General features: G+C 52.1%; 1 protein-coding gene and 1 long non-coding RNA gene across 2 annotated transcripts; one reads left to right on the top strand and one right to left on the bottom strand.

The window, feature by feature from the left end:
• The first annotated feature begins 7,497 nt into the window (after positions 1-7,497).
• Positions 7,498-25,653, top strand: LOC142924440 (long-chain fatty acid transport protein 2-like). Its single transcript, XM_076066920.1, has 10 exons — positions 7,498-8,324; positions 13,129-13,377; positions 13,768-13,926; positions 14,202-14,326; positions 18,290-18,484; positions 18,996-19,086; positions 19,243-19,441; positions 20,437-20,534; positions 21,118-21,251; positions 21,739-25,653. Exons 1-10 carry the CDS (start codon positions 7,820-7,822, stop codon positions 21,913-21,915), a joined length of 1,932 nt encoding a protein of 643 aa, XP_075923035.1. The 5' UTR covers positions 7,498-7,819; the 3' UTR covers positions 21,916-25,653.
• On the bottom strand, positions 12,318-27,377 carry LOC142924441 (uncharacterized). The gene is made up of 2 exons (XR_012941665.1): positions 26,737-27,377; positions 12,318-13,922 (listed from the first exon to the last, which is right to left on the bottom strand). It is a non-coding gene; the product is annotated as an uncharacterized LOC142924441 (long non-coding RNA).
• Positions 27,378-27,380: the final 3 nt, after the last annotated feature.

The following is a 27,380-nucleotide window of genomic DNA, read 5'->3' on the forward strand; positions in this document are numbered from 1 at the left end:
CCTCGGGTCTACCTGAGCTGCTCCCACGGTTCCCGTCACGCAGCGGTCGCAGCGCCACCGTCGAGAAGCCGGAGCGGCGCCTGGGACCTGTGGACGCCCTCCGATTTACAAGACACCGGGCATCTGGGTACAAGCTAGTGCTAGCTCCACACCTGGATAATGCCACCACTCCACTCCACCACCGACTTCCACTCAATCAACAACCACCTTCATTTGGACTGCATTGACATTCACAAAGAAACTGGACTAATTCGCCGTCTGCTTCACAGAGGCTCTGGTCGTATGTTCAATTACAACTACTCAACCCCAAACTCCATTCCATCAATCTGGTCCTGTTTGCGCCCCACAACTTCCTTAATACATCATCACAACATACGACATGTGCACCTAACCAATCTACGCCCCATCCCTCGGTCCTCTCAATTCACTACGAAGCAAAGTCACCTGAAACTGGCTTTGCTCAACACCCGCTCACTAAACAATAAAAGCCTCATTTTAAATGAATTCATTACTGACAATAACCTGGATTTTCTCTGTATCACTGAAACTTGGCATAAACCTATGGACTATTTCGCACTCAACCAGACTACACCTACAGGATATACATACATGGACAAACCCCGATCTGAGGGGCGGGGAGATGGTGTCGCTGCAGTGTACAGAAAGGACATTAAAACATCCACCATCTCCATCCCTGCTGTTCAGTCCTTTGAACACATCACTTTCAAACTCTCTGGTCCCACTCCTCTGGTCACTGCCATAATCTACCGACCCCCCCAAACCAAATCCTTCCTTTCTCTCTGACTTTTCTGACTTTTTAATTCAGTTATCTGCCATCTCACCTTCTGTTCTGCTCCTGGGATATTTCAACATCCACATTGACACTGACTGTAAATTTGCTACTGAATTCCTGGAACTGCTACACTGCTTCATTTTCACCCAACATGTCAACTTTCCAACCCACAGCCGTGGTCTAATTTTGGATCTGGTCTGCTCTACTGGTCTCACCATACCGCTTCTCGAGCCCCACAACCTCAACGTCTCGGACCACCTGGCAGTCACCATGAACATTGATCTCCCCATTTCTACAACCAAGGACAAAAGGACAATTTCTTTCAGAAATCTTAAATCCATCTCTAGTTCTGCCCTTTCAGCCTCTCTTGCCAGCAAAATATCCTCCTCTCCCCCACCCGTGACTGACAACCCTTCCGACCTCACCAACTACTACAATTAAACACTTTCCACCAGTCTCGATGATCTAGCTCCCATCAAAACTAAATCTGTCTCATTCAATCACTCTGCTCCCTGGTACACTCCTATTCTGCACAAAATTAAATCCCGTAAGCATCAGCTTGAAAGGCTCCATAATAAAACTGGTTTAACTGTTCATCTACAAGCTTACACAGATTACCTTCAGCAGTATAAGGAAGCTCTTAACACTACCCGGTTCACCTACTACTCACACCTCATACATTCTGGTTCTACCAACTCAAAGGCTCTTTTCTCCACAGTAAATAAACTTCTCAAACCCAGTGACAATATCGTCAACTCATTCACAACTGATAAATGTAACGCCTTTCTATCATTCTTTCAGACCAAAATTGACACCATTTCCACCAACCTGTACTCTTCTTCTGCTACCACTGTCTGCTCTGTCATTCCATCATTTGTTCCCCCCCACCACACCTCTCAGCCACTGTCTCAGTTCTCCCCAGTGTCGCCGGTGGAGCTGTCTAAAATCTTGACAGGGATGAAAACATCAACATGTGTCCTGGACCCCATCCCATCCCACCTCATCAAAGACTGTTTACCAGCTATCCCCACACTCATCACAAAAATCATTAACTCCTCTCTCAGCTCTGGCTCAATCCCACGTTCACTCAAACTGGCTGCTGTCACCCCCATTCTCAAAAAACCTGGACTTGACCCCAACATTATGTCAAACTTTCAGCCCATTTCCAATCTCCCCTTTCTGTCTAAGATACTGGAACGCACTGTCGCCAAACAACTCAAAACCCACCTCTCCTCAAATGACCTGTTCGAACCATTTAAATCCGGCTTCCGTTCACAACACAGCACTGAAACAGCCCTCCTCAGAGTTACCAACGACATCCTCCTCTCCGCAGACTCTGGTCACCTCAGCATCCTCATCCTCCTGGACCTCACCGCTCCATTGTCCCAAGGTGTCCCCCAGGGCTCGGTGCTTGGTCCTTTGCTCTTTATACTATACCTGCTTCCCCTTGGCAACGTCATTCGCCACCATGGTCTTAACTTTCACTGCTATGCCGATGATGTCCTGCTCTACATCTCCACAAAATCCATCACCTACGTCACCCACTCCACTCTCTCTAACTGCCTCGCTGACATTAAATCGTGGATGCACACCAATTTCCTTAACTTAACTGCGACAAAGCAGATATGATCATCATCGGTCCCAAATCTATCACTAAATCCATTCGCAGTTTCTCCGTCACTGTCGACACCTACACCCTGTCTACATCCCTTCAAAGTCGCAACCTTGGAGTCATTTCTGACAATAACCTCTCCTCTGAACACCACATAAAACAAATCACCAGAACTGCCTTTGTTCACCTCAAATACATCTCCAGACTTCGCCCATCACTCTCTTTCTCCGGTGCAGAAACCCTCATCCACGCCTTCATCACCTCCAGAATCGATTACTGCAACAGCATCCTATACGGCACCTCAACCAAAACATTAAATAAACTCCAGAACACCCAGAACTCTGCTGCTCGTCTGCTCACTCACACCCGCACCGGTGACCACATTACCCCTGTCCTCCAGAACCTCCATTGGCTCCCGGTCCCACAACGAATTCAATTCAAAATCCTCCTCCTCACACATAAAGCCCTTCATAACCGGGCCCCTTCCTACCTCACTGACCTGCTCCACCGCCACAACCCACCCCGTAGCCTTCGCTCATCTGACGCCAACCTCCTGACTCCACCTCTCAGGACCAAGCATCGAACCTGGGACGACAGAGCCTTACTCTTTGGTTCTATTCGGTAAAGTCACGTAGGTAAAAAATAAAACAACAAAAAATCACGACGTTTCGGCCACAACACAAGCGGCCTTCATCAGGTGAAGGGATCAGGCTGTCTTGAGGAGAGCGCTGGAGTGGAACACAGCCACGCTCAGACCGCGACCTTTAAGCTGTGTGCGAGGAAACAAGCACAGACACAATTTCAACCGAGAAGATGGTTTCAAAGTAAGCAACCATTGGAAAGATGTTCTAAATCGAACCAAACATTAAACTAATTTTCAATGGTACAGTATATTTTTCAAGTAGTGGTACCCCAAACTTTCGCAGCTCTTAAATTCCCTTTTCACACCATCAATAGGGAAACTCCCCCCCCCCCCCCGCGCCAACCGGCATGTGCACTTGCATGTACACCACTTCTATGCTGTCGGGCAATCAAATGCTAACTTTTTATGCTGTCAAGGCACCTTGTTTCCTCGCACACAGCTTAAAGGTCGCGGTCTGAGCGTGGCTGTGTTCCACTCCAGCGCTGTCCTCGAGACAGCCTGATCCCTTCACCTGATGAAGGCCGCTTGTGTTGTGGCCGAAACGTCGTGATTTTTTGTTGTTTTATTTTTTACCTACGTGACTTTACCGAATAGAACCAAAGAGTATGGATCCTTGCAGTCACGAAAGCTTTAAATCTAGAAGTGACAGAGCCTTCTCTATAGCTGCCCCCTCACTTTGGAACTCTCTCCCAAAACAAATCCGTGACTGCATCGACCTTCCAGCGTTCAAATCATTGACTAAAACTCACCTTTTTAAAATTGATTTTAATGTTTAGCTAAGTTTGATGTGTTTTTACCATTTTGTGTTGTTTTTGCTGCTTTATTGATTTTATGTAAAGTGTCTGAGTATTCAGAAAAGCGCTCACAAAAAAAATGTATTATTATTATAGGTGCTCGCGAACAGCACTTGCCCCCACAGTCTGTTCAGGCTATACGGGGGATATTTGTCTTTGTGTAACACATAGCACCTGGGTCTGTCCCGCAACGTTATGCAGCGATAGTCTCCCTCACTTTACATGATAACTTCAAAGTGCATCTCGCCCGGCACGAGCGCTGTGGTGACGTCTCGGCCATTGCGTGGCGACTGGCGGCTGCGGTTGTGTCTTCTATATATATGTGTGTGTTTGTGTCTGTTTTTTTCTGCACATTCTTCTGACCAAAAGGATGAAAGGGGCGTGGGTGCTTGAGGTGTGGAAAGCTGACTCCCATGCTACTTGTGGGTTCACCATCCTATCCCAGCGAAGGTTGGAATGCTGGGGAAGTAGTTATCGTTTGGTGTCGAGATTACCAATCCATTCAACGGCGTCAAGTGAGGCAGAGTGAATAGTTGTGAAGCCACCAGGAATGGACCTCTAAGGGCAGGAGTCCCTAAGAGCCCGAAGGCAAGGGATTCGGTCGCTTTCTTGATAATAACAGTGTGCAGGGTTTCCTATTAGGAAAACTTGCTTTAGCAGGAGGACCACGCGAAGGTTTCCGTCTCACGCCGAAAATGAACATCAGTTAGAGAAATTCAGCCGGAAAGGCTACTGATTCATGTGACTTCAGTGATTTCCTGTCCCAGATGATGGCGAAAGTGGGCCCCTCGGGATAGGTCATCTTGTTGGGTGGCTTTATTGCCAGAGTGGGGGCCATGATGCAGGCAGCTGTCAAACACCGCGTTGTGCAATATTCACCTAAGGGCGCTGTACTCTGCATTGTTGATGTTTTTTGTGTAGCCTCAGTGCACGCTTTGTGGTGACGTCACTGCCACTTAGTGGCGAATGGCGGCTATTATTGTGTGCGTGTGTGGTGGCGTGTGTGTACATAAATGTGTGTGTGTGTGTACATGCGTAAGAGTGCATATGTGTATGTGCTGGCCAAATCACCCCGTCACGTGTCGTGTCAGCCTTTGGTCGCTATCATAACTTTGCCCCAGTCTGTGGAAGGCTATGCGGGATGTTTATCTTTGCATGTGTCTTGTTGTGGAGGCGCTGGAGTTTGCCCACTGAAGTTTGAACCCGGTCAGCCGAGTTCAGTTGCGGGTCAGGGACAGTATCAGTGGCGCGTTGTGTGAGAACCATCGGATGAAATGGAGGACTGCATGGGTCTTCGCAATCATTGGGGCTCGTCAGTGAGCCTATTCCACATTCGAGCTGCCAGAGAGCGCCCAGCGTTAAATATGACGTCGTGATTGTCAGGGCTCGTCGTTGAGCCATTTCCAGCCCCCTGGGCACCTAACGATTACACTTTGGAGCTGGGCTATATAATCCAATACTGGCCCCAGACGTGGAAGGATTAGTCCATTATTAGGATGATGATAATAATGTTCGTTGACCCAGCAAGGCCTGACTGTGAGTCTCAATACTGTTCTTCAGGATGGTCATGCACAGATTTCGCAGCAGTGGACGGTGTTGTTGTTACTGCCGCTGTGTGATCCCAGTTGAGTGATTTGCAGATGAGTATTCAGCATTGGCGATGTGATTTGGCTAATACCAGTACTCCCCTTCAGGACAGGACACACAAACTCAACACAAAGGCAGCGCCCGAATTGGGAATTGAACCCAGGACCCTCTTACTGTGAGGCGTGAGTGTCACCACTGCGCCGCCAACACCCTGCATCAACTGTTTCGGCCCAGCTGTAATTCGGATCGGTGCATGGCGAGAAGATCCCGACACAACAATGGGAAGATCCCAGGCTGGACACAGCTGCTGGAAACAGAATGAACATCACACGCAGATGCAAGTGGGATACATGTCATTTGAAATCCAGTCCGAGCTGTAATTAAACCCAAATGTTCGTGTGGCTGGAGGTGGTTGTGAAGGTTGTGGCGATCCTCCGGCGAACATCTCGCGGCGCTGCGACAGTCGAGGGGGGTAAATGATTACACGCCTCGTGCCGAGTCAGCGGCCCTAACTGGACCGCGATCTGTACACACAAAGATAACGATCCCCCCACGTAGCCTTCACAGGCTGATGGGGCAAGAGCTGCAGACGAGCAGCTCCTATGAAGGCCGGAACGGCACACTCCTGAGGGGAGTACTGTGACTAGCACCATGCACGCCCGGCCGCCTTTGTCTCCCCATCGCCGATGTTAACACCACACCAAGTAGTGGCTTTATTGACCTCGGGGAGGTCCAGGACAGGTCCAGATAATCGCTACCGACATTGGCCGTGAATGGGAATCGAACCCCGGTTGCTTCCTACTCACAACTGTATTCGCAGTGAGTTTCTCCCGGTGTGAATCTTGATACTGTAATCGACACACTCGTCATTCACTGCTTGAATACATCTCCATGTCAATAAAACCAATGCGGCAGGATCCTGTTGAAAGCGAGGCCTGCGGCTTGTCGTGGCCCGCCTCGATAAATAAATAAAGCGAGGGGCGTGGAGGTCGAGACACCCCATCGTGGCCTGCGGCAAGGTTTGTACGCGGTGGCGAGATGTTAACTACCTCGCCTGGTATACAGGAGTTCGTGGGATCGATACCGACCCTGACGCCTGCTGTATATTTGGAGTTTGCGTGTCTCTCTCCCCGTGGTCATATCGATTTTTCTCCCCGTCCTCCGGTTTTCCCCTCCACATTGAGATTCAACGCGTGTTTCAAGAATTTGGCTGCTATACATTTCCACGTGATAAGCCACTTCGCTGAGCTATCATCTGTGGCCAGGTCTCTTCTGAAAATGGCTATATAGCTCGGTCAGCCTAACATGGTGAAGAAAAAATGTTTCATTTAGTTTTAGTTCCGCTGCCACAGATGACTGCGGGCGCCGGCATTCCGCCGCAAAGTGAAGGTGAGGGGGGCGAGGTGAGGGGGGCGAGGTGAGGGGGGCGAGGTGAGGGGGGCGAGGTGAGGGGGGCGAGGTGAGGGGGGCGAGGTGAGGGGGGCGAGACGGCGTTAACACGAGGGGACAGATAGGTTTACGATCACACACGACGTGGTGAGACTGAGAGTGTGATTGTGTGTTCGTGCGTAAGCGGCGCATATCCGAACCGGTCCTGGACCACCTCCCCTGGATCTACTCAGCCTTAAGTGAGTACAGCATGTACTGCATATTTGTGCGGTGTGTAAACATCAGCAATGGGGGACCACCTCCCCTGGATCTACTCAGCCTTAAGTGAGTACAGCATGTACTGCATATTTGTGCGGTGTGTAAACATCAGCAATGGGGAGACACAGGCGGCTAGCCGTGGGGCTGTGCCAGCAGTCTGTATAAATGCCGCATGGGTGGGGGGGACATGGAACCATTGCCTCTGTGTTGTGGGCGCCTAAGTTCACAATCCGGTACCGTACAACCACCTCTGCTGTCAACAGCTCCCACCCCTTCCACACGTGGGGGGCGTAGCGTCGAGAGGGGGGAGTGGCTTCAGAAAGGGGCGTGGCCTCTAGGTAAAGAGGCGTGGTTTTCGTGTTTGGGGCTCGTCGTGGAAGGGGAGGGCGTGGCCTGTTTAAAGCGGTGAGGCGTGGCTTGTGTGGCGGGGGCCTGGTGGTGATGTAAGAGCCCCGCCCTCCAAGCGGAGCACGCGGTAACTCGAATAGCAACAAGTTGGGCTGCTGCTGGCGGTGGAGGAATTCACGGTGGTGGGGGGAGGGTCCCTTTTTCTCAACCTAGACCCCTGTGCGGGTCCCCTGGAGCCACGCACCCCTTCGTCGCTGCTCTTCTTACCTCGAGTGCCACCCCGAACGACGGAGACCCCCGAGGAAGGAGCGGACACCCCTCACCCCATCCCAATTACCCCGTGAATACGTCTCGAGGCAGCGAGGGGGACAACTCACCGCGCGCCCGTGGCTACCATGCTGCCTCTGCTGGTGGCCGTGGTGGTGGGGGGCGCCCTGCTGGTGCTCCTGCTGTCGGGGTACTCCCCGAGGCGCGTGTTGTCCGCCTGCACGGACACGGTGTACGAGGCGCGCCAGTTTTTCCGCATGCTCAGGATGGCCGCGCGCCTCGTCGGCTACGCGCGGCGTCGGCCGACCTTCACCATCATACAGCGGCTGCTGCAGCAGGCGCGGGAGCGGCCGCAGCGGCCCTTCATCGTCTGCGACGGCCACGCCACGCTCACGTACGAGGCCACCGAGCGGGAGAGCCGCCGGCTCGCGTGGCTGCTGAAGCGGCGCGTCGGGCTCGTGCCGGGCGACATCGTGGCCCTGCTGGTGGGGAACGAGCCGCTGTTCGTGCTCGCGTGGATGGCCCTGGCCCGGATCGGCTGCACCACCGCCTTCCTCAACCACAACCTCCGCACGCGCTCCCTGCTGCACTGCCTCTCGTTGAGCGGGGCCACCACGCTGCTCGCTGGGCACGGTGAGGATGGAGGCGGGCTTGGATACCAGACCAGAGGTTTCGTACTTTGTGGGGCGCGGTAGTGTAGCGGTTAACGCCGCTGCGCTACGAACCCGGCGACCCGAGTTCGATTTACGCTCACGACCAGCACTGGTGACGATTATCTGAACAGATTCTGAGCCTGCTTTAGGTCGACTTGGCATTGAATGAGTACTTGGTGCGGTGTGTAATCAGCATCCATTGAGTAACAATCTGTCAACTTCACCCCCCCCCCCCATCGCTGTACGCACGCGGAGTTCTTACACCCCCCCCAGCTGCGTACGCCTGACGCACCCCCCCCCCCCCTGAATCCTATAAAACGGCCGATATTTAACGCAGAAACGATCAAGGATGAATAATATTAACATGTTTAAGCAAACAGATAAGACCACGGCCGGACTATCTAACTCATTTGAAGGCCAATGTAGACAAATGATTGAGGCTTCAACACCCCCCCCCCCCCCCCCCCGTTTCCTATGCGCACATTGTCAGTAGACTCCCCATGCGCAAGCTACGCATTTGGGTTAACACCCCTTCTATGCGTACTAAATGGATAGCCCCTTTATTCTTGGTGCTTTCAGGGTCCCTGACCCTGCCCTTATAATCATAAAGAGCCTTGATGATGGTGGGCAAAGCTGCGTGGTCGGGAGTCTGAGCCATTCTCTCCCTGTTCTCCTTGGGATGCGACGGCGATGTCCTCTGGTCTCTAAACCATTGAACATCTTCTCTCTCTGACCACACAATTCGAGACGCTTGCCAAGGCTGCACCGAAGGAATTTCCATCTGGTACAGATACAAAGGGAGGCTGATTGATGTCCGGGTGCAGTAAAGGGATGGCTCTCTATTGGTCAACCATGTTGTGCATGCTGATGATCTGGTAATTACTGCTCACACTGAGGAGTTGGAAAATATGGTAAGTGCTATGGTTAGCGCACTGCACTATAGTGCAGTGCGCTAACTGAACCCGGCAACCCAAATTCGATTTCCGCTCGCGCCCAAAAGCAGTGACGATTATCTGAATAGGTCCTGGGCCTCCCCTAGGTCGACTCAGCCTCAAATGAGTACCGAGTATTGTGTGTGGTAAACATCGCCACTAGGGAGACAAAAGCGGCCGGCCGTGGTGCTGGTCACCCACCCCCTCGTGTGCCGTGTGGGCCTTCATAGGTGCTAACAGCACTGACCCCAACAATCTGTTAACAGGCTTTACGGGGGGGGGGGGGGGGGTCTTTCTCTTTGTCCGCGAGATGCTCGCACGGCAAAGGTTGAGATGCCACTGACTGCCTCGCCCTGTCCCCCCTGCTCGCCCCGCACCACGGTACCAGCCATTGAGACAGGTTGGGGACCTGAAAGTTTGGTGGACCAATCAGTTTCAAGGACAATGCATAATAATCAGTGTTTTTTGTTTGCATTTTGACTGCAAGTATTGTGGTTAATGCAGACATGAATCCTTGTAAAAAAAGGTTTCAGTTTTGTTGCCGGAAAAAAGGGTAAAAACCCTATTACAATGTACACATTTAGAATACATTTTGAGTTCAATGAACTTTAAACAGCATATATACTTACCAAATACTTAATTTAGATGTTTTTTTTTTATAATTTCCAAGCAGCCCTGTACAATTTAAAAGTTTTCCTATTTTTTATATAAAACTTTTTTTTTAAACAATGTCTCAAACAGGAAACCATTTTTAGCGTAAAAAGCACAATCTTAAGCAGCATTTTTATGACCTTACCTTGAGGAGTCGATGAGTTGTGCTTGATTGAAGAATGTGTTGGGAGAGAATTAGGCCGATTACAATTAACAAAACGCGAGACAACACGATGGGACTGAGAAGCAGCAGCAGATTGGATGCTGGAAATAGATGCTGAGATGGTGGTGCATGCGTGAAATACAAGTTACAGTACGTGTTGCGTGAAATACAAGTTACAGTACGTGTTTTGTGAAATACAAGTTACAGTACGTGTTTTGTGAAATACAAGTTACAGTACGTGTTTTGTGAAATACAAGTTACAGTACATTTTCTATACTAAGCTGAACTGAGTCGAAAGCGATGTATGTGCAGGCACGTTTTACGTTGGGTTTCTCAAAAACTCAGCGACGTAAGTGTGAAACGTGTATCGTGGCGACGTATATTGGGGACCCTTTATAGTACTTCCATGTACAGTATACCCATGAGAAGCCAAAACTAACCCCCACGATAGCTAAATTCGGAATACAAAGAGGTTGCCTGCGATGGGTCGAAACCACAAACGATAACCCCGCGATATTCAAGGGTCTCCTGTATTTGTGAAACTATATAAAAGGGGAGACTTAAATCGGGGTATTACTATATATTTTCATCAGTTGTGTAACACTGTATATAAGCTACGTGGTCTGTCTTTCCATACGAAGCACCGGTTCTTCTCAGCCACAGTTATGCCCTCTCTTCTTGCTCTATGCTTCCGAAACGTGGTGCCCTTTGAATGAACTTTGCCAGTTAAAAATATTCGGGCTGGTTTAACGACTAGCCATCCTGGGTTTAACCAGACTGGATTACAGGGTGAGGAGCTCACATACCCTAGAAATATCTGGAAACAATCCCATCATTAGTGAGCTTCTCCAGCATGCAAAAAGCTGTGTTTGCTGGGTCATGTTACCTGCATGCCCAGCCACCACATGCTCTCAAGCAGCTTCTGTTTGGCCAGATAAAGGGGGCTAAACGGGCACAGCACAGGCTAGAGAACAGATGGGCTGATGTTACAGGAGGATGTGGAGCTGAGTAGACTTTCCTATGACTGGTACCAGCGGTGTCAAGATTGGTCTCTGTGGAGGAGGCTCGTAAAGGATTCTACTGGGCAGTTGGAGGCAGTCGCCCTCCAACAACAGCGGAGAGCACAGGTGGTGCTTCTGCCAGTCATCTCGGTCAGTCAACTCATAGCACCCGAGTCTCTCCTATGACCGTCTGCCAGCAAGCCTTCCAAACTTCCAAGTGACAGCCTCAGAGTGCACCTAACTTGGCACAAGCACCGTGGTGATGTCACCTCCACTTAATGGCAAACGGTGGCTGTTGTATAATGGGTGAGTGCAGAGCTGGGCCAGGTACAGAATACCTAGTTCGATCAGGGGGAGGGCCTCTGGGCTGGAGGGTGGGGGCTGGGGGGAGGGGCTGCCCTGTTTCTGGATTTTAATCTGGGTGGGATCATCCCCGATGACGTCACCGGATCCCTGGGCAATTAGACAGAGTGGAATTAGGGGTGGAGGGACCTTGGAGAGAGAGGTGAGCGTAGGGTGAAGGAGAGGGGAAGGTGGAGTGAGATGAGGGTGCAGAGAGAGGTGTCTACCTGTCCATCATTGCAAGGTCACCTGATCAGTAGTAGTGGAGCAGTGACGGTAGTGATGCTGTGGTAGTGATCAGTGACGTGCGGTGAGGTCAATGGCTGGGGAGGCACTGGCTAGTGTCAGCCTGATTCACACTGATGGGGCGTGGCCTCACGGAGGGGGGCGTGGCCTCACGCAGGGAGGCATGTCCAAAGGGGGCGTGTTAGACACGTCCCCCTCAGTGAGGCAGATGTGATAGCTGCCTCCCCTGGTGCTTTTTCATTGCAGTTTCATGACGAGACCAGCGAGCCTAAATATTTTATACACATACGTGAAGTAAGTTACCTGGAGTATGGAAGATGAGGACATGAAATGAAGGGGGTCTACAAACATTACATTGGTGACATACGGAGATAGTAACAGGCACGTGCTTATTGCCCGCGCTTCATCCAGTTACTGAGGGGTTGCGCAATCAGAGGGGAGGCTGAGCTCGTCGCTGCCTCACCTCTGGTCTCTTCCTGTATTTGTAGCGGAGCTCCGCAAATTTGGCGATTTTGATTATGAAAATAATTGGAATCGTACAGACATCTATAATACAGATCAGTGGAAAAATCTTAATATTTATTTGATTTGATTATTCTTTTTTTTTACTTTTCGTAACAGCTATTTTCATTGGAGTATGACAGGTAAGACTGCCTCCTCTGCCTCCCCTGACTGCACATCCCTGGTAGTGATGTGATGATAGTGTAGTGGGCTCAAACGGAGACTCGGACGTACTCTTGGAGGCAACATGTTAATTTCCATTAACACAATACGAAGGGGTAACTGCCCCTTCACCAGGTGGTGGACCACCGGGCTATCTACTCGATAACACTTAACTAGCTCCAGCGGACCCGACCCCAGCTCGGGTCCGAGTCCCCGTGCTGTAGAACGCAGAACGTGGAACGTTGACGTGTCGTCTTCGGATGACAACAGCAGCAGGTGCCGCTCAGCGCTCCGGCTTATAACCTCTGTGGCGGGGGTCGCTCCGCCCCTCGCCACGCCAACCTTTTCCTGTAGGGGCTGGCACTGCACGCAGAGCGTGGTACCATCTCACACTGTCATACAGTGCTCACCGAGCCCCGCCTAGGGCTGGTAATGTATCCCCAGCGATGTCAATCCATCGCACACCGTGCCACTTCTGGCCCGGCTTCACACAGTGACATCCCACGATGTCACTACAATAGTACTGTTGCTGTGTTGGTGGTGTGGTGGTTGTGAGCTATGTGGTGATGCGGCAGTGGTAATGTTGCGTTGTTGTGTGACGCGGTATTTGAGTAAATGTAGTGTGGTGGTGTGGCGGAGAGTAAATCTGTACGGTCTGGTGGTTGTAGAAGCGTGGTTGTAGTGATAATGCTTTGATGTGGTGGCAGTGGTGTCATGGTAGTGGTACTAGCGTGTGGCAATGGTTGTGGTTGTAGTACTAGCGTGGCGGTGGTGGCAATGGCACAGACATGGCGGAGCTGCTGGAGCAGGTCCTGCCGGACGCGCGCAGTGGCGGCGTCACCGCCTGGTTCCTCGGCTCCTCCTCCCCGCTGCCCGGGGTGGGGGCCCTGGAAGGACCTGACGACGCGACGGGGGGCCCGGACCCCAATGGCGACGCCGACGGTGGGGACCCCCTGCCTCCACTGCCGGAGGACAGCTGTGAGGACGTGAAGATGGACTCCAGCTTCGTGTACATCTACACGTCTGGGACCACGGGTGTGCGGACATCCTCGCTTCCAACCCTTGGCCCGAGTCCTCGCCCCGAACTCTTGACTCGAATCGTCACCTTTGCTTCTAACCCAGAGACCTTTTTCGTTTACTCTGCCCATTTTGGTGACCCTCAGGTCAATCAGACAAATGAGACTCATCCTGGTCTCCTGATTTCTCACTGGTAACTTGAACCCTTTGATCTTAATCTCTTACCCCAAACTACAACCCCAAAACCCCTAGTCCAAACTACAACCCCGAGAGATGACCTCTAAAGTCTAACCCCGAACGCGAACCCTAAACTCTAAGCCCCAACCCCTACTCCTGACTCCTCAAGATTCCTCACCCATAACCGCTACGTTCCGCACCGTCAACTCTCTCCGCCCCCCACCCTCTCAGGTCTCCCAAAGGCGGCGATTGTGAACCAATTGCGGTTCTGGCGCGGCGCGATGCTGCTGGAGGCATGCGGTGTGACGGAGCACGACGTTGTGTACTCTCCTCTGCCGCTCTATCACAGCGCCGCGTCGCTCATCGGCATTGGAGGCTGCATCAACCTGGGTGTGTGCGGGAGGGGGGGGGGTTCACATGTGGCAAATGTGGTGACTAGGGTGGGTGGTGGTAAGGGATGAGTGGCAGTGATTAAAGTGGGTGGTGGTGGTGGTGGTGGTAAGGAATGGGTGGTGGTGGTTAGGGTGGGTGGTGGTGCTAAAAGCCACGTGTGTCATCTGTACGAGCCACGTGTCACACGTACGCGCATGCGTGTGTGCTTGTGTAACACGTGTGTGTGTGTACGTGTGTGTACGTGTGTTCTTGTACATGTGTATACGTGGCAGGCGCCACGCTGGTGCTGCGGAAGAAGTTCTCTGCAAGCCACTTCTGGAGCGACTGCCGCAAGCACGATGTCACCGTGGTGCAGTATATCGGGGAACTGCTGCGTTACCTCTGCAACCAGCCCAAGGTGCTTGTGTTCGTGCACACACACGCACACACGTGTGTGTGTGCGCACGTGTGTGCAGGCATTAGGAGCGGTGACACAGCAGTTTAACGCTGCACTCCGCTATGAACCCGGGTAATAACTGGTGAATATTTTAATCGATCTTGGGTCTCCCCTAGGTTGACTCGGCCTCAAATAAGTACCTGGTGCGGTGTGTTGACACCCTGCAGCCAGCCTATGGTGCACGGTGCACACGTGTTTATGCATAGGCAGAATTGTGTAAACGTGTGTAGAAATGGGCACTATCTAAATTACATGTAATTTAAACTTGTGTAGTGACATTGAATTGGTCACTACGGAGCAGAGCGCTGGTTGCTGGCAGAGAAGGGGATCTGCAGTTGCAGCAGGCCTGTCTGTCAGCAGGTCACGTGATCAACCAGAGAGAGGGATGTAGGGGAAAGGTTACAGAGGGGGCACGTGAGGGGCGTGGCTGGGGCGGAGCGAGGCCACGCTGGGAGGATAATAGGGGGACCCCGAGCGGGAGCTTGGGGCTGTTGCCTGGAGTGGGATCCCAACGTCGTGCTGCTGGAGTCTTCGCCGCCATCTACGTCTTCACCTGCTCGGCGTCGTCAGTCGGGCAGTCTGCCAGCTGTCCTGACTGGGAGCTGTAGTTACTTTGTGCGGACTATTAATAGAGTGCCTCCTACTCTTAGTGTCTCTGACACTAAGAGTACACATGTAATTGAATCACGTTTGTTATTGGTAATTTGTGCCTACGTTGCATCACTCCAGTAATGCGACCGTGCTTTGCTCATCTCTGCCTGATGCGTGTACACAAGACATGCGCTGTACACTTGGCAAATTGCTGACACGCACACACAGACGCAGCCGTATGGTGTGTGCGTGTGGGGTGTGTGTATGTGTGGGGTGTGTGTGTGGGGTGTGTGTGTGGGGTGTGTGTGTGTGGGACGTGTCGGGTGTGTGTGTGCGTGGGACGTGTCGGGTGTGTGTGTGGGACGTGTCGGGGGTGTGTGTGGGACGTATCGGGTGTGTGTGTGGGACGTGTCGGGTGTGTGTGGGACGTGTCGGGTGTGTGTGTGGGACGTGTCGGGTGTGTGTGTGCGACGTGTCGGGTGTGTGTGTGGGACGTGTCGGGTGTGTGTGTGGGACGTGTTGGGTGTGTGTGTGGGGCTTGTGGGGGGGTGTTTTTGTGGGGCTTGTGGGGGGGTGTTTTTGTGGGGCTTGTGGGGGGGGGTGTTTTTGTGGGGCTTGTGGGGGGGTGTGTTTTTGTGGGGCTTGTGGGGGGGTGTGTTTTTGTGGGGCTTGTGGGGGGGTGTGTTTTTGTGGGGCTTGTGGGGGGGTGTGTTTTTCTGGGGCTTGTGGGGCAGTGTGTGTGTGGTGGGGGGGTGTGGGGAGCAGCTGATAACGCGGGGGGGGGGGGGGGTGTGGCTGGACAGGGATATGCGGACTTTAGTCTCGGACACAGTGCTTGTGCGTGTGTGCTTGTGCATGTTTGTACCTATGTGCGTAGCTATGTGCGCGTGTGTGTGCGCGCATGTGTCCCTGTAGGAAACGGTAGTGTAGTGGTTCAGAGTGTGATTCGCGCTCATGGCCAACACTATTATCTGAACTGGTTCTTGGTCTTCTCAAGGTCGACTCAGCCTCAAATGAGTACCTGGTTCGGTGTGTAAACATCGCCACAGGGGAGACAAAGGCGGTCGGGCGTGGTTTTGGCCACCCACCCCCTCGTTTGCCGTGCCGCTTTATGTAGGTGCTCACCAACAGTACTTGCCCCAACAGTCTGGTGAAGGCTATACAGGGATCTTTGTACCTGTGCGTGCGTGTATGTAACTGTGCGATGCTCACAACAAAGAGCAGAGCGTTGGGTGGATAAAATATAGCGAGTTGGCACAGTAGGGGTGCCACAGGTGGTGTATCTGCCAGTCATGTCAGTCAACCCATGGCACCTGGAGCTGTCCTGTGACTTCCTGCCAGAGAGCCTTCCACACTTCACATGGCCTGAAACTGCACCTAGCCTGGCACAAACACTGTTGTGATGTCACTGCCACTTGGTCATGAATGGCGGCTGTTGTTGTGGTGGTGATGTGTGGTGTGCATTGTAGTTGGGCAGGGCAGCAAGATGGTATGGCCGGGCGGTGTGGGCGAACCGTGTGGCCAGGTGGGGTGGCCGTGGAGGCGGGGAGGTGGCCTGGTGGTGTGGCTCGATATAAACTCTTGTTTCAATGAATGCTGATGCTCGGCAAGATGCCAAACCCCCCGCTCTCCCCGCCTTCCCACCCCCAAATGCCCGCACAGAGGTCGACTGTTAGACGAGCCCAGACAAAGACAAAGATCCCCCGTATAGCCTTAGCAATGGTGAATATCTGAATATCACCTCCAATTCGAATGGTTGGCTATGTACGGTGGGAAAGACGTTCAACATACAGACATGTAGGGGCAAGTGCTGTTTGCGTGTAGCACCTATGAAGGCCGGCATAGCACACGAGAGGGTGGGTGGCCAACACCGTGCCCGGCCGCCTTTGTCTCCAAAGTGGCAATGTTTACACACGACCCCAGGTACACATTTGAAGCTTAGTCGACCTAAAAGGCAGGCCCAGGACTGTTTCAGACAATCGTCACTGGTGGTCGCCGGGTTTGTAGCGCAGCACGCTAACCGCTACACTACCGCTCTCCCGTGGTTATACAATTCCAGGCACACTCATAAACAGACAAAGAGAAAGATCCCCTGTATAGCTTGAACAGACTGTTGGAGCAATGGCTGTTGGCGAGCACCAACACACACACCTACTTTGTACTTGTCTCCGTGGCAGAGCCACACTGAGTCGCAGGCCTCTTTTTCAGGAGGGCCCTGCTGCATTGGGTTTTTATTTTAAGATGTTTTCAGCCAATGAATGAAGAGTGTTTATAACAAACACGAGTCCAAACACCACGACGAGCAAAATCAGAATCTTTCTTATCCTCAAAGATATCCATGAGCTATCAAGCTCTTTTTCAAACATGCATACATATGAATACAATAGCCGCTGCTCACTACCCGGTGGTGTTTATCTCACCAGGGCCCATGTGCCAGGCTAGGTACTTTTCAACAATTTCTAGGGTGTCACAGGCTCCCTGGCAGGAAGTCATGGGACAGGCCCCAGAGCTGTGGGTTAAATGGCACCGTGTAGTGGTGGTACGCTCACCGCTTGTTGCACCGTCCTGGTTATTACCCCGGTGGTGCCGTATTGACCGTAACAATGCAACACAGTGGACGTCATTCGTGAGAGTTGGCCATTGTGTGCCAGCGTCATGGTCAAAATTATGGGTAAATTACACTGCACATGACTCAATTTGGGATCGCACACGGCAGTATCGTCATCGCCCCCTACTGCGAAAGCTCGGCAGAACCCTCCTGAAAGAGTCCTGAGACTCGATGAGGCTTTACTGAGCAAACGAGTGGAGCGATGGTGATAGACTGAGGTGAGTGGCAGATGCAACTCTGACTCGTGGGGAGCTAGAGGTGTAGGTAGGATGATGCGATAAATCGCAAAGGGCAGGTGCTGTTCCATGGGGCTGATTGTGGTTAAGGCCCCACCACCTATTAGTGGCACATTCCAGGTTCAGCAGCAGTCTCCAACGCCTTCTCATAGTGTGCAGAAATTACTACATCATCAGCATAACAGGGTTGATCAGCCATGCCTAGACCTTACATAAACACACACACACACTTATTTAATCAAACTGTGCATGCACACACAAAGATAAATATACCCCGTATTTCCTTAACAGACTTGGGGCAAGTGCTGTTAGCGAGCACCTATCAAGGCCGGGAGTGGTAATGCCCTTGACCCCATTCACTCATGTGACCTCGTGACCTGCCTCGTGAGACCCTTGTAACTTCGTGACTTCCCTATCGCCCACACCATGACCCTTCTCTCGCCGTAACCGCCCGTCTCCACCTCCCCTGCCGTGACCCCCCCACCCCAGCGCCCCGGCGAGTCTGAGCACGGTGTGCGCATGGCCGTGGGGAACGGGCTGCGGCAGGACGTGTGGCAGGACTTCTTGGATCGCTTTGGTCCGATCCGTGTGTGCGAGTTCTACGCGGCCACCGAGGGCAACATCGGCCTCCTTAACCACCGCGGCAAACCGGGGGCCATTGGCTACATCGGCTTTCTGTCCAAGGTGTGCGCGGCAGGCGGGGAGTCGTGCATGGGGTGGTGGTGGGGGGCCATGGGCGGTGGCGGGGGGAGGTTGCGGGAGACGCGGACTTGTGGCGACAGGCGGGGAGATGCAGAGTGATGTGGACACGTGCGGGAAGACACTGAGTGCCTTGGGGAGATGTGGGGACATGCGGGGGGAGGTGTGGGGACTCACCGAGGCACGTGGGGAGTTGTGGGGAGAGATAGGGAGATGCAGAGAGACACGGGGAGGTGTGGGAGACTTGGGGAGACTCTGGGAGACACAAGGAGACGAGTGGAAACGCAGAGAAAGACTTGCACCATTGGCCCCATCGGATGATGCGTAGAGGGATACGCAGGAGCCCTTGTGGGTGTGGAAACACGGGGGGGGAGGGGGGGTGACACTGGGATACAGGGATTCACCTGCATCTGCAGGATCTGGAATGTGCAGCGCTGTTATGCTTGTAGTTGTTGTTGCGATATGGCTCAGTGTCGTGGTTGTGCTATGGTTGTAGATCGTGTTCCCATTAGCGGTGTTGCGCTACGACATGGAGAAGGAGGAGCCATGGCGGGGCCCGGACGGGTGGTGCGAGTGGGTGCGGCCTGGTAACCACTGCAACCACAACCATCACCACAACCACCACAACAACAATAACCACAACCGGCCTCGACGCTGGCAATGACCACACTGGTGACGGCGATGACGTTGATGACAAGCGTGATATTCACGATGGTCCGCGATGGTGCTGCCGTGGTCCCCAGGCGAGGTGGGCCTGCTGGTGGGCTACGTGACGCCGCGATCGCCGTTCTCGGGCTACGTGGGGAAGCGTTCGCAATCCGAGCAGAAGCTCCTGCACGAAGTGTTCCGCCGCGGTGACGTCTACTTCAATACGGGCGACCTGATCCGTGTGGAGCGCGACGGATACGTCTACTTCAGCGACCGCACGGGAGATACGTTCAGGTGGGTATGTGCACGGGTACACACACACACACGAGTACGGGGACACGTGACTACATAGGTACACACACACATGGGTAGTGGGACACGTGGGTACACACACGTGTCTGGGGGTACATGGGTACATGCACACGCGGGTATGGGGACACGTGATTACATGAGTACACACATGATAGGGCGGTGATGTGTGTGTACATGCGTGTTTGCATGCATATCTGCGTGCACGTATATGTGTTGAGAAGTTCCCGACGACTCACTCGGAAGCTGAGGTGAAAGTTAAGGGCTTTCGCCTTAGGTTTATTACAGATCTTAACAGTACACGGGGGTGAACAACTTCCCAGGGGTTGGGGGTCCCGGGCTGGGTCCCGACACAGCCGGCTGCCTTGTGCGGTCTCCTCTGCGCCGGCCGTGGGATCAGCCAACACCGCCGACCGAGGAACACAGCCACGTCTAGCCTGGCACTGTGCTCTCCCCTATTCCTACCCTCTTGCCCCTGGCTCCCCGTTCCACCCTTCTTGGACCCTACTCTCCAGCTACGACCCCGCTGATGTCACAGGGTCCCCCCTTTATACTTGAGCCGTGACGTCATTCTGCTGTCCCGAGTGCATGACGTCACCTCCCGTGACGTCATCGCACTGGACAACACACGTAATGCCACTTCCCCATTCTACTCCTCTACATATGTATATTTGCATGCATATGATGGCGCACCGGTTAGTGCGCTGCACTACAAACCCTGTGACCCGAGTTCAATTCCCGCTAACGACCAATACCAGTGACGATTGTCTGAACTGGTCCTGGGCCTCTCCTAAGTCGACTTTAGCCTTAAATGTGTACCTGGTGCAGTGTGTATAAAACATCAGCACTGGGGAGACAATGCGGCTGACCGCACCTTCCCTTAGTGTGTTGTCCCAGCCTTTATTGGTGCTATTCGCTCACAGAACTTGCCCCAATGGTATGTTAGAGGCAACACGGGCGACCTTTGTCTGTGTGTGTAGGTGGAAGGGAGAGAATGTGGCGACGCTTGAGGTTGCCGACGTGCTCGGCCTGACAGAGCAAGTCGCCGAGGTCAGCGTGTACGGGGTCACCGTGCCAGGTGCGGTGGTGACGGTGCCGGATGGGTCATGGTGCTGGCTGCTCGATAATCATGGTGCCGGCTGCGTGATGGTGCTGGCTGCTTGATGGTGCTGGCTGTGTGATGGTGCTGGCTGCACGATGGTACCCGTTGCGTGATCGTGCTGGCTGGATGTTGCCCGCTGCGTGATGATGGTGCTGCCTGCGTGATGGTGCTGCCTGCGTGATGGTGCCGGTGCTAGGAACACGGGCGCAATGGTATTTGCTCTTGCTCCTGGTCGTCGATCGTTGATTGCCGAAGGGGCTACGGTAACCCAGAGCGCATGCCCCCCAGGTCACGGTGCGCGCACGGCACTGCGTGTTGTGTGGTGAAAGCGGTGGTTGAGTGGTTGAGCTTGAATATGGTTGATTGCCATGCAGTTCTACTGTGGTTGATGTGCATTGTTGTGCTCTGGTTGACACGCGCGGTGGTTGTGCCATGGTTGACGCTCGTGCTGTTTGTGCCGTGGTTGTGCCGTGGTTGTGCCGTGGTTGTGCCGTGGTTGTGCCGTGGTTGTGCCGTGGTTGTGCCGTGGTTGTACCGTGGTTGTGATGGCTGCGTCCAGGCCATGAGGGCCGTGTGGGGATGGCGGCACTGGTCTTGCGAGACGGCCGCTCCTCTCTGGACGGGGTGGTGCTCGCTCGCCACGTGGCGCTCCACCTCCCCGCCTACGCTCGCCCTCGCTTCCTGCGCATCCAGGTGAGCCCCACCCCCCCCCCCCCCCCCCATAACACAACACCCCCTTTCAAGGAAAAACAAGTGCCCGGTGAATTCCTCTGCCCCTGACGGCCCCTCGTCCAATCTCTTCTCTGATACCACATGACCCCTGACCTCTCACACCTCTGATACTTCGTGTTCTCCAGTGGTGGATCCAAGAAAAGGGGCGATTGCCCTCTACCTTGAGACCCCGAAGAGTGGGTATTTATTGCTGTTGTTATAGTGCCTTGCCAAATGCCAAAATTGTGAAAGACTCTGTGTGTAAGAGAAACGAGGAGTGACGTTCGTGCAACAGGCAGTGTTGCTTAATTCATATCGAGGCCCTATTTAACGAGGTTCACACTTTGTGACCACCCCTCTTTACCACACCCTTAAAGTTTTCAGATTTGTCTCAGCTGCCCTCTGACCCCCACCTTCTTATGGACCCACTCCTGCCCCCTCCTTCCCCCCCTCCCCCCCCTCCTGGCAGGAGGAGCTGGAGATGACGAGCACGATGAAGAAGCGCAAGCTACGGCTGGTGTCGGAGGGGTTCGACCCCGGGTCGGTGCACGACCCCCTCTACGTGCTGGACGATGCGGAGGGGGCGTACGTGCCGCTCACCTCCTCGCTGTACCACAAACTCGTCACAGGCGCCGTCAAGTTGTGACGCACGCGCCGGCACACACACAAGCAGACAGACTAAACACACGCAGACACAAAGACAAAGGTCTCCCGGGGCAAGTGATGTTAGTGAGCACCTATGAAAGCTGGTTATGGCACACGGGTAACCAGGAACACGCCCGGTCACCTATCATTTATACACCCCACCAGGTACTGTACTCATTGAAGGCTGAGCCGGCCTTGGGGGGGCCCAAGACTAGTTCGGATATTCACTACTGTTAATCTTCTTGATTATTTTGGTCAAGTCACGTAGAATGGAAATAAAATAATAAAAATAAAACTTAATAAAATAAAATGAGCTACTCTGTCTACAGAAAAGCTACCCATACGGATGCTTACTTAAAACCGGATTCCCACCACCATCCATCCCAGAACTCCCTCATCAAGACTATACCATAGAGCCCAATGCATTTCCGACCAGGAACACATTGCCAGTGAACTCAAACACGTACACCAAGCTCTCAAGGCTAATGGTTGCTCCGACTACACAATCCGCAAAGCCATCACTCCAGTTATGAAGAACGATCCTCTTGAGGAGCCATTCAAAACCATCACCTTACCCTACATTGCGGGGGTCACAAAAAAGATCTCCAAAATCCTGAATAAACACAAGATCCAGGTCCGATTCAACACAGTACATAAAATCCGTGATCTGGTTCCGTCTGTAAAAGATGTGGTTCCAGACATACAGTACCCGGGCGTTTACAAACTAAGTTGCCTCTGTGGTAGCAGCTACATTGGAGAAACCAAACGACATATCTCTGATTGTATTTTACGGTGACCTTCAGACCGCAGTTCATTCGCTGGCACTACCTCTTAATACCTTTCATACGACGGTCAATGGTATGGTTTATAGCATGTGGTATACTAATAAATAGTATAACATTGTAATGTTTAACATAATTCATAAGGAAATAAATAGTATCATAATTGCATAGTGAATATACAGCAGTGTGGTATATAGTTTGGTTCATAGAATACGACATGGTTTAATATTACAAGTCTAATATTTTATAGTCTAAAGTATAGAGTAGTGTAAAGTAACGCATTGTATAATTCAAAGGTGGAATTTGTCTGTGGATATGATGTTATACCATGTAGTTTAGATTGGAAGGTATAATAATGTACTGTATAGTAGTCCAGTTTATAGCACAGGACAGAGCAGCGCACCTTGGCTGTTCTGCTTTTTTCTGTGCCCAGCCGCCACCCTCCTCCGCTCCGGAGGTGGGGCTGGGTAACATGCTAATTCATATGTTAACTCCGCCCACACAGCTTAAAAGACGCGGTCCTTGCCTGACAGTGTTCACTCAAGCTCTGTCTTCTGGATAGACCTGTTCCTTCACCTGAGGAAGGCTACTTGTGTTGTGGCCGAAACGTCGTGAGAATTTAATTTTATTATGTTTTATTTTTATTATTTTATTTCCATTCTACTTGACTTTACCGAAAGAACCAAGAAGATGAATCCCTGCAGTCACGAAAGCTTTAAATCGAAATTCACTACTGTTATTGGAAATGAACTCAGGTCACCGGGATTGTTGCGCAGAATACTAACCACCACGTTCTACTCCTATTTTCACTACATAACCACGGGTCTGGAAACACACAGGCAAACGCACACACAGACACGTACGTGCTGACACGGATACATGTGCACACTCACAATCGAACTAGCACTCACTCGCACATGCTAGTGCAGTCACACACACACAGATGGTCACTCCTTGTACACGTAGGCAATTGGGACCAAGTGCTGCTTGCGAGCACCCATTTAGGCCCGCGTTGGTGATTCCACCCAGCAGGTGCCACCAAGCGTGGCTGTTGTTCGTCGCACTGGGTTGAGACCTCCATTGGTGAGCTACGTTGATGACCTGAACGTATTTTAACGCTTTTGCAGTGAGCTGGATGTGCATGGCACTGGCTTTGAGGGGCTGTGTACAAACCAGGTTGGCGTGACGAATGGGGTTCCGATCGGACGCGGTTAGTGATGAGTCGGTTTTGTATACTAGCTCGGGTGAGAATGAGCTGGCTTAATTCATTGCCACAAATTAGTTGAGTTTTTAGGGACCACTTTGGTTCATAGTGACCAGGGCGCTAGGTTTATAGTCCCTGTGGTTTACGAGCCAGCGTCGTAATGAGTCCAGTTTCTCATTCGTCTGGATCACAGCAGTGAAACGGGGACACTGCTGCCACAGTACTACGGTTCCATCTCCTGGCGCGGCTGTTGTAATAACGGAGCGAGATTCTTGAATTCCCCCCCCCACTACCCCTGTCCACCCAGCAGCAGCGTAAATGAGTTCATCACAGCTAAGTCGATCGGCAGGTAGCGTGTAGTGCAGACATGGGCAAAGTACGGCCCCCGGGCCGTATACGGCCCGTTGGGCTTTTTAATCCGGCCCGCCGAACTTGTCATGCAATGATTTTTACATGTCATTTATATTAGTTCACACAAACACTCCATCCATCTGTTCTTGGCCCGGCCTCTCTGTCAAATTTTAGAACCCATTGTGGCCCGCGAGTCAAAAAATGTGCCCACCCCTGGTGTAGTGGGTTGAAGTGTGGGTACTCTTATCTCTTTCAAGACGTGTGTGTGGTCAGCGTGCAAGAGTAGGTCAAATATCCTCCCAAGGGGTTCTCTTTGAGAGTCCCCTCTGTTGGAGGAGAGGCCCCTTCTGTCAATAGTGGCGTGAGCGAGCAGTTGCAGGGCTGCACCTGTTTTAATGAAGCAGGGCTATAATTGATGAGGATTATAGACCAGCGTTATAGTTTGTGGTTCATTGGCCTGGTGTGTCAAGAGCCAGGCTTACAGGAGGTGGGGTAGTTTATAATGAGCCAGGGTTAAGAGCCACTTGAGTTTCTCTGGCCATGGAACAGCAGTATAGCCATCATGATGCCACGCCACGGTGATGAGGCAGGGCCTCCTGTCTCCTCCACCGGAGTGCGGGTCATGGAGACGGACAATACGACAGGACTCGTCACCACGAGTAGTAGTTACAGACACGAGCAGTAATTACACACACAACCATTAATTATGCACATGAACAATAATCACTGTGAAACAATTGTAAAGGTAGCAGAAATGTGGATGCCAGTCATGATACATGGCAAATGTTCAACAATGATTTTTACCGAGTACGTTCGGTATTCACATCGTTGTGTCTGCAGAAGCATGACCGTGTCTTACAGACCGGTAGCGTCTTCCAGGAGGGAGTGAGGTTGCTTTGTGTCATCCCAATTGAGCAATTAATTTGCAGTGTAGGTTTAAAATGTGGATACGCGTAGACCGTGACACTGGCACACAATGGCCTGCTCGCTTCAGGTGACGTCACAGGGATCAGACCGCACGTGGTGTGTTTGGGGTGAATCCACTGGGCAGCATTAACGGGGGTGGCTTGCCAGGTTCGGACCGAAAAACCTCTGCACCGACCGGCGAACGCACTGCCACTGGGCCTTGCATGTGTTGCCTGCATCATTACTCTTATTCGTGTCCGACCTGCAGAATTCTATGTCAGAGCCTCAGGTTTACAGAGAAAGCGTTGGGATTGTTTGTATCCGCTGTGATTGTTGTGGGCGATGTGCAAGGAACAACTGCCGCTGCTGTTTTCACTTGTCAGATTAATTTTTTTATGAAGACTAATTTTAACCGTTTTATAAACGTGCTATCATTCTGATTTTGTAACGCTGCGAGAGACGGAGACTGCATTAATAAATAACACGATGAGACGAAGATGAGAGTGGAGTTGTATGCGTGGTTTGTTCACACGGATCATTAACCGGGCGCTGATTGTTCACCCGGGAAAGCTTCCCTGAGCCTCGAGGCTCTAAACGGGTGTTGCTGCTTTTGTCCTGATCCGGCGAAAACCGAACTGGGAGAAAACATTTATGCTGTACCGCCCTCTCCTGGCAATTTTTTTCAAGTTATCTCCATATGTATAAAAGGCAAAGTTGTGATTATGAGTGTCTGTTCAAAATGTTTAGCGTACTTCCCGACATGCAATAAACTTGAAATTTGCCATGTGGGTACTTTCCAGACTGTACACCATGCAAAAATTATAAAAAATATACTTTTGTATTTTTTTTGGGGAGGGGGGGAAGCAATAATGCGTATATTTTGCACAAGTGAGCTGTGACGTCACGTAATGTGACCTCACGTCAAGTGACCCGTGTGCGGAAGCGTAACGCAGTGTGCCTGCTGATGTCACGCCCCCCCCCCACCCTCCGCGAGTACAGTGCCATACAAATGTGTTGCAGGTCTAAGGCGTTCTAAGCGCATTGCTTTATTATTTCAGTCGTTTACTGCTGTACACACCCTAAAAGTTGTCTGCTGCAAGCGCGTGTATGTGTACCTATGGACGCGCGCGCGTGTGTGTAGGGGGAGCGGTAGTGTAGTGGCTAGCGCTATGCTGCGCTACAAACCCGGCGACCCGAGTTTGATTCCTGCTCACAGCCACCACCGGTGACAATTATTTGAACCAGTCCTGGACCTCCCCTAGGTCGACTCAGCCTCAAACGAGTAACTGCTCTGCTGTGTGAACATCGCCACTGAGGGGACAAAGGCGGCGGGCGTGGTGAATCCAAGTCCCAGGCGAAGACGGGTAGTACAGCTAGTAGACTAAACGCATGCTTTTACATGTGGAGGGAAAACCCACGCGACCACGGGGAGAGACACGCAAACTCCAAATATACAGCAGGCGTCAGGGTCGGGATCGATCCCACGACCTCCTGTATACCACGCGAGGTAGTTAACATCTAGCCAACGCGGCGCCCACGTAAAGGTAGTTTCGCACATTTAGTGCGGTGATCCACCAACCTTCGTTGCTTGCCTCCATAGCGCTGCGTTGGTTGCAGGCTGCCATGTGCAGCGTAGCCACCACTCGCACCGCCACTAGCTCAGGAAGCGTCTCGGAAGGTGGCCGTTCCCATGCCCATTCAAAAACGAATTCTTCAGAAAATATTTGTAAACTATGATTGTCATCAGGCTCCTTGCCCATGGTGCCAACAAGTGCAGTCTCCAGCTCTTTGCACTCCTATCGTGTTTGTATTGTTTGTTGACCTGTGAAAAAAGAGATGTATAGCTCATCGGATACCTTCAGTATAAATACTATATTCTGATTCTTATCCACTTTGTATGTTGAATTTCGTTTGCACCGTACGTAGCCAATCGTGCTAATCAGAGGTGCGGGGGAAGGGCAACAAATTAAACACAATCCTCAGTTTTTAAGAAATACGTTTTCAATCAATATCTAAAAGTGCATAGTTGCAGTAGATTCCTAATTTTGTCAGGAAGAGCGTTCCAGAGAGCCGCAAAGCGCATCCCAAAGCACGCGATGCAGTGGCCATCTTTGTTCGATGGTCCGCCAAAAGCCGTGGCGAGGATGACCAGAGTTCGCGTGATTGATGATTTATCCTCCTTGACGAGATCGCCAAGGTGCTGTGTGGTTCATTTGTGGCGAG

The sequence above is a fragment of the Petromyzon marinus genome, chromosome 13 (genome assembly GCF_048934315.1).
Source record: "Petromyzon marinus isolate PM22_M1 ecotype Great Lakes invasive population chromosome 13, UKy_Petmar_22M1.pri1.0, whole genome shotgun sequence".
Classification (NCBI taxonomy): Eukaryota; Metazoa; Chordata; class Hyperoartia; order Petromyzontiformes; family Petromyzontidae; genus Petromyzon; species Petromyzon marinus.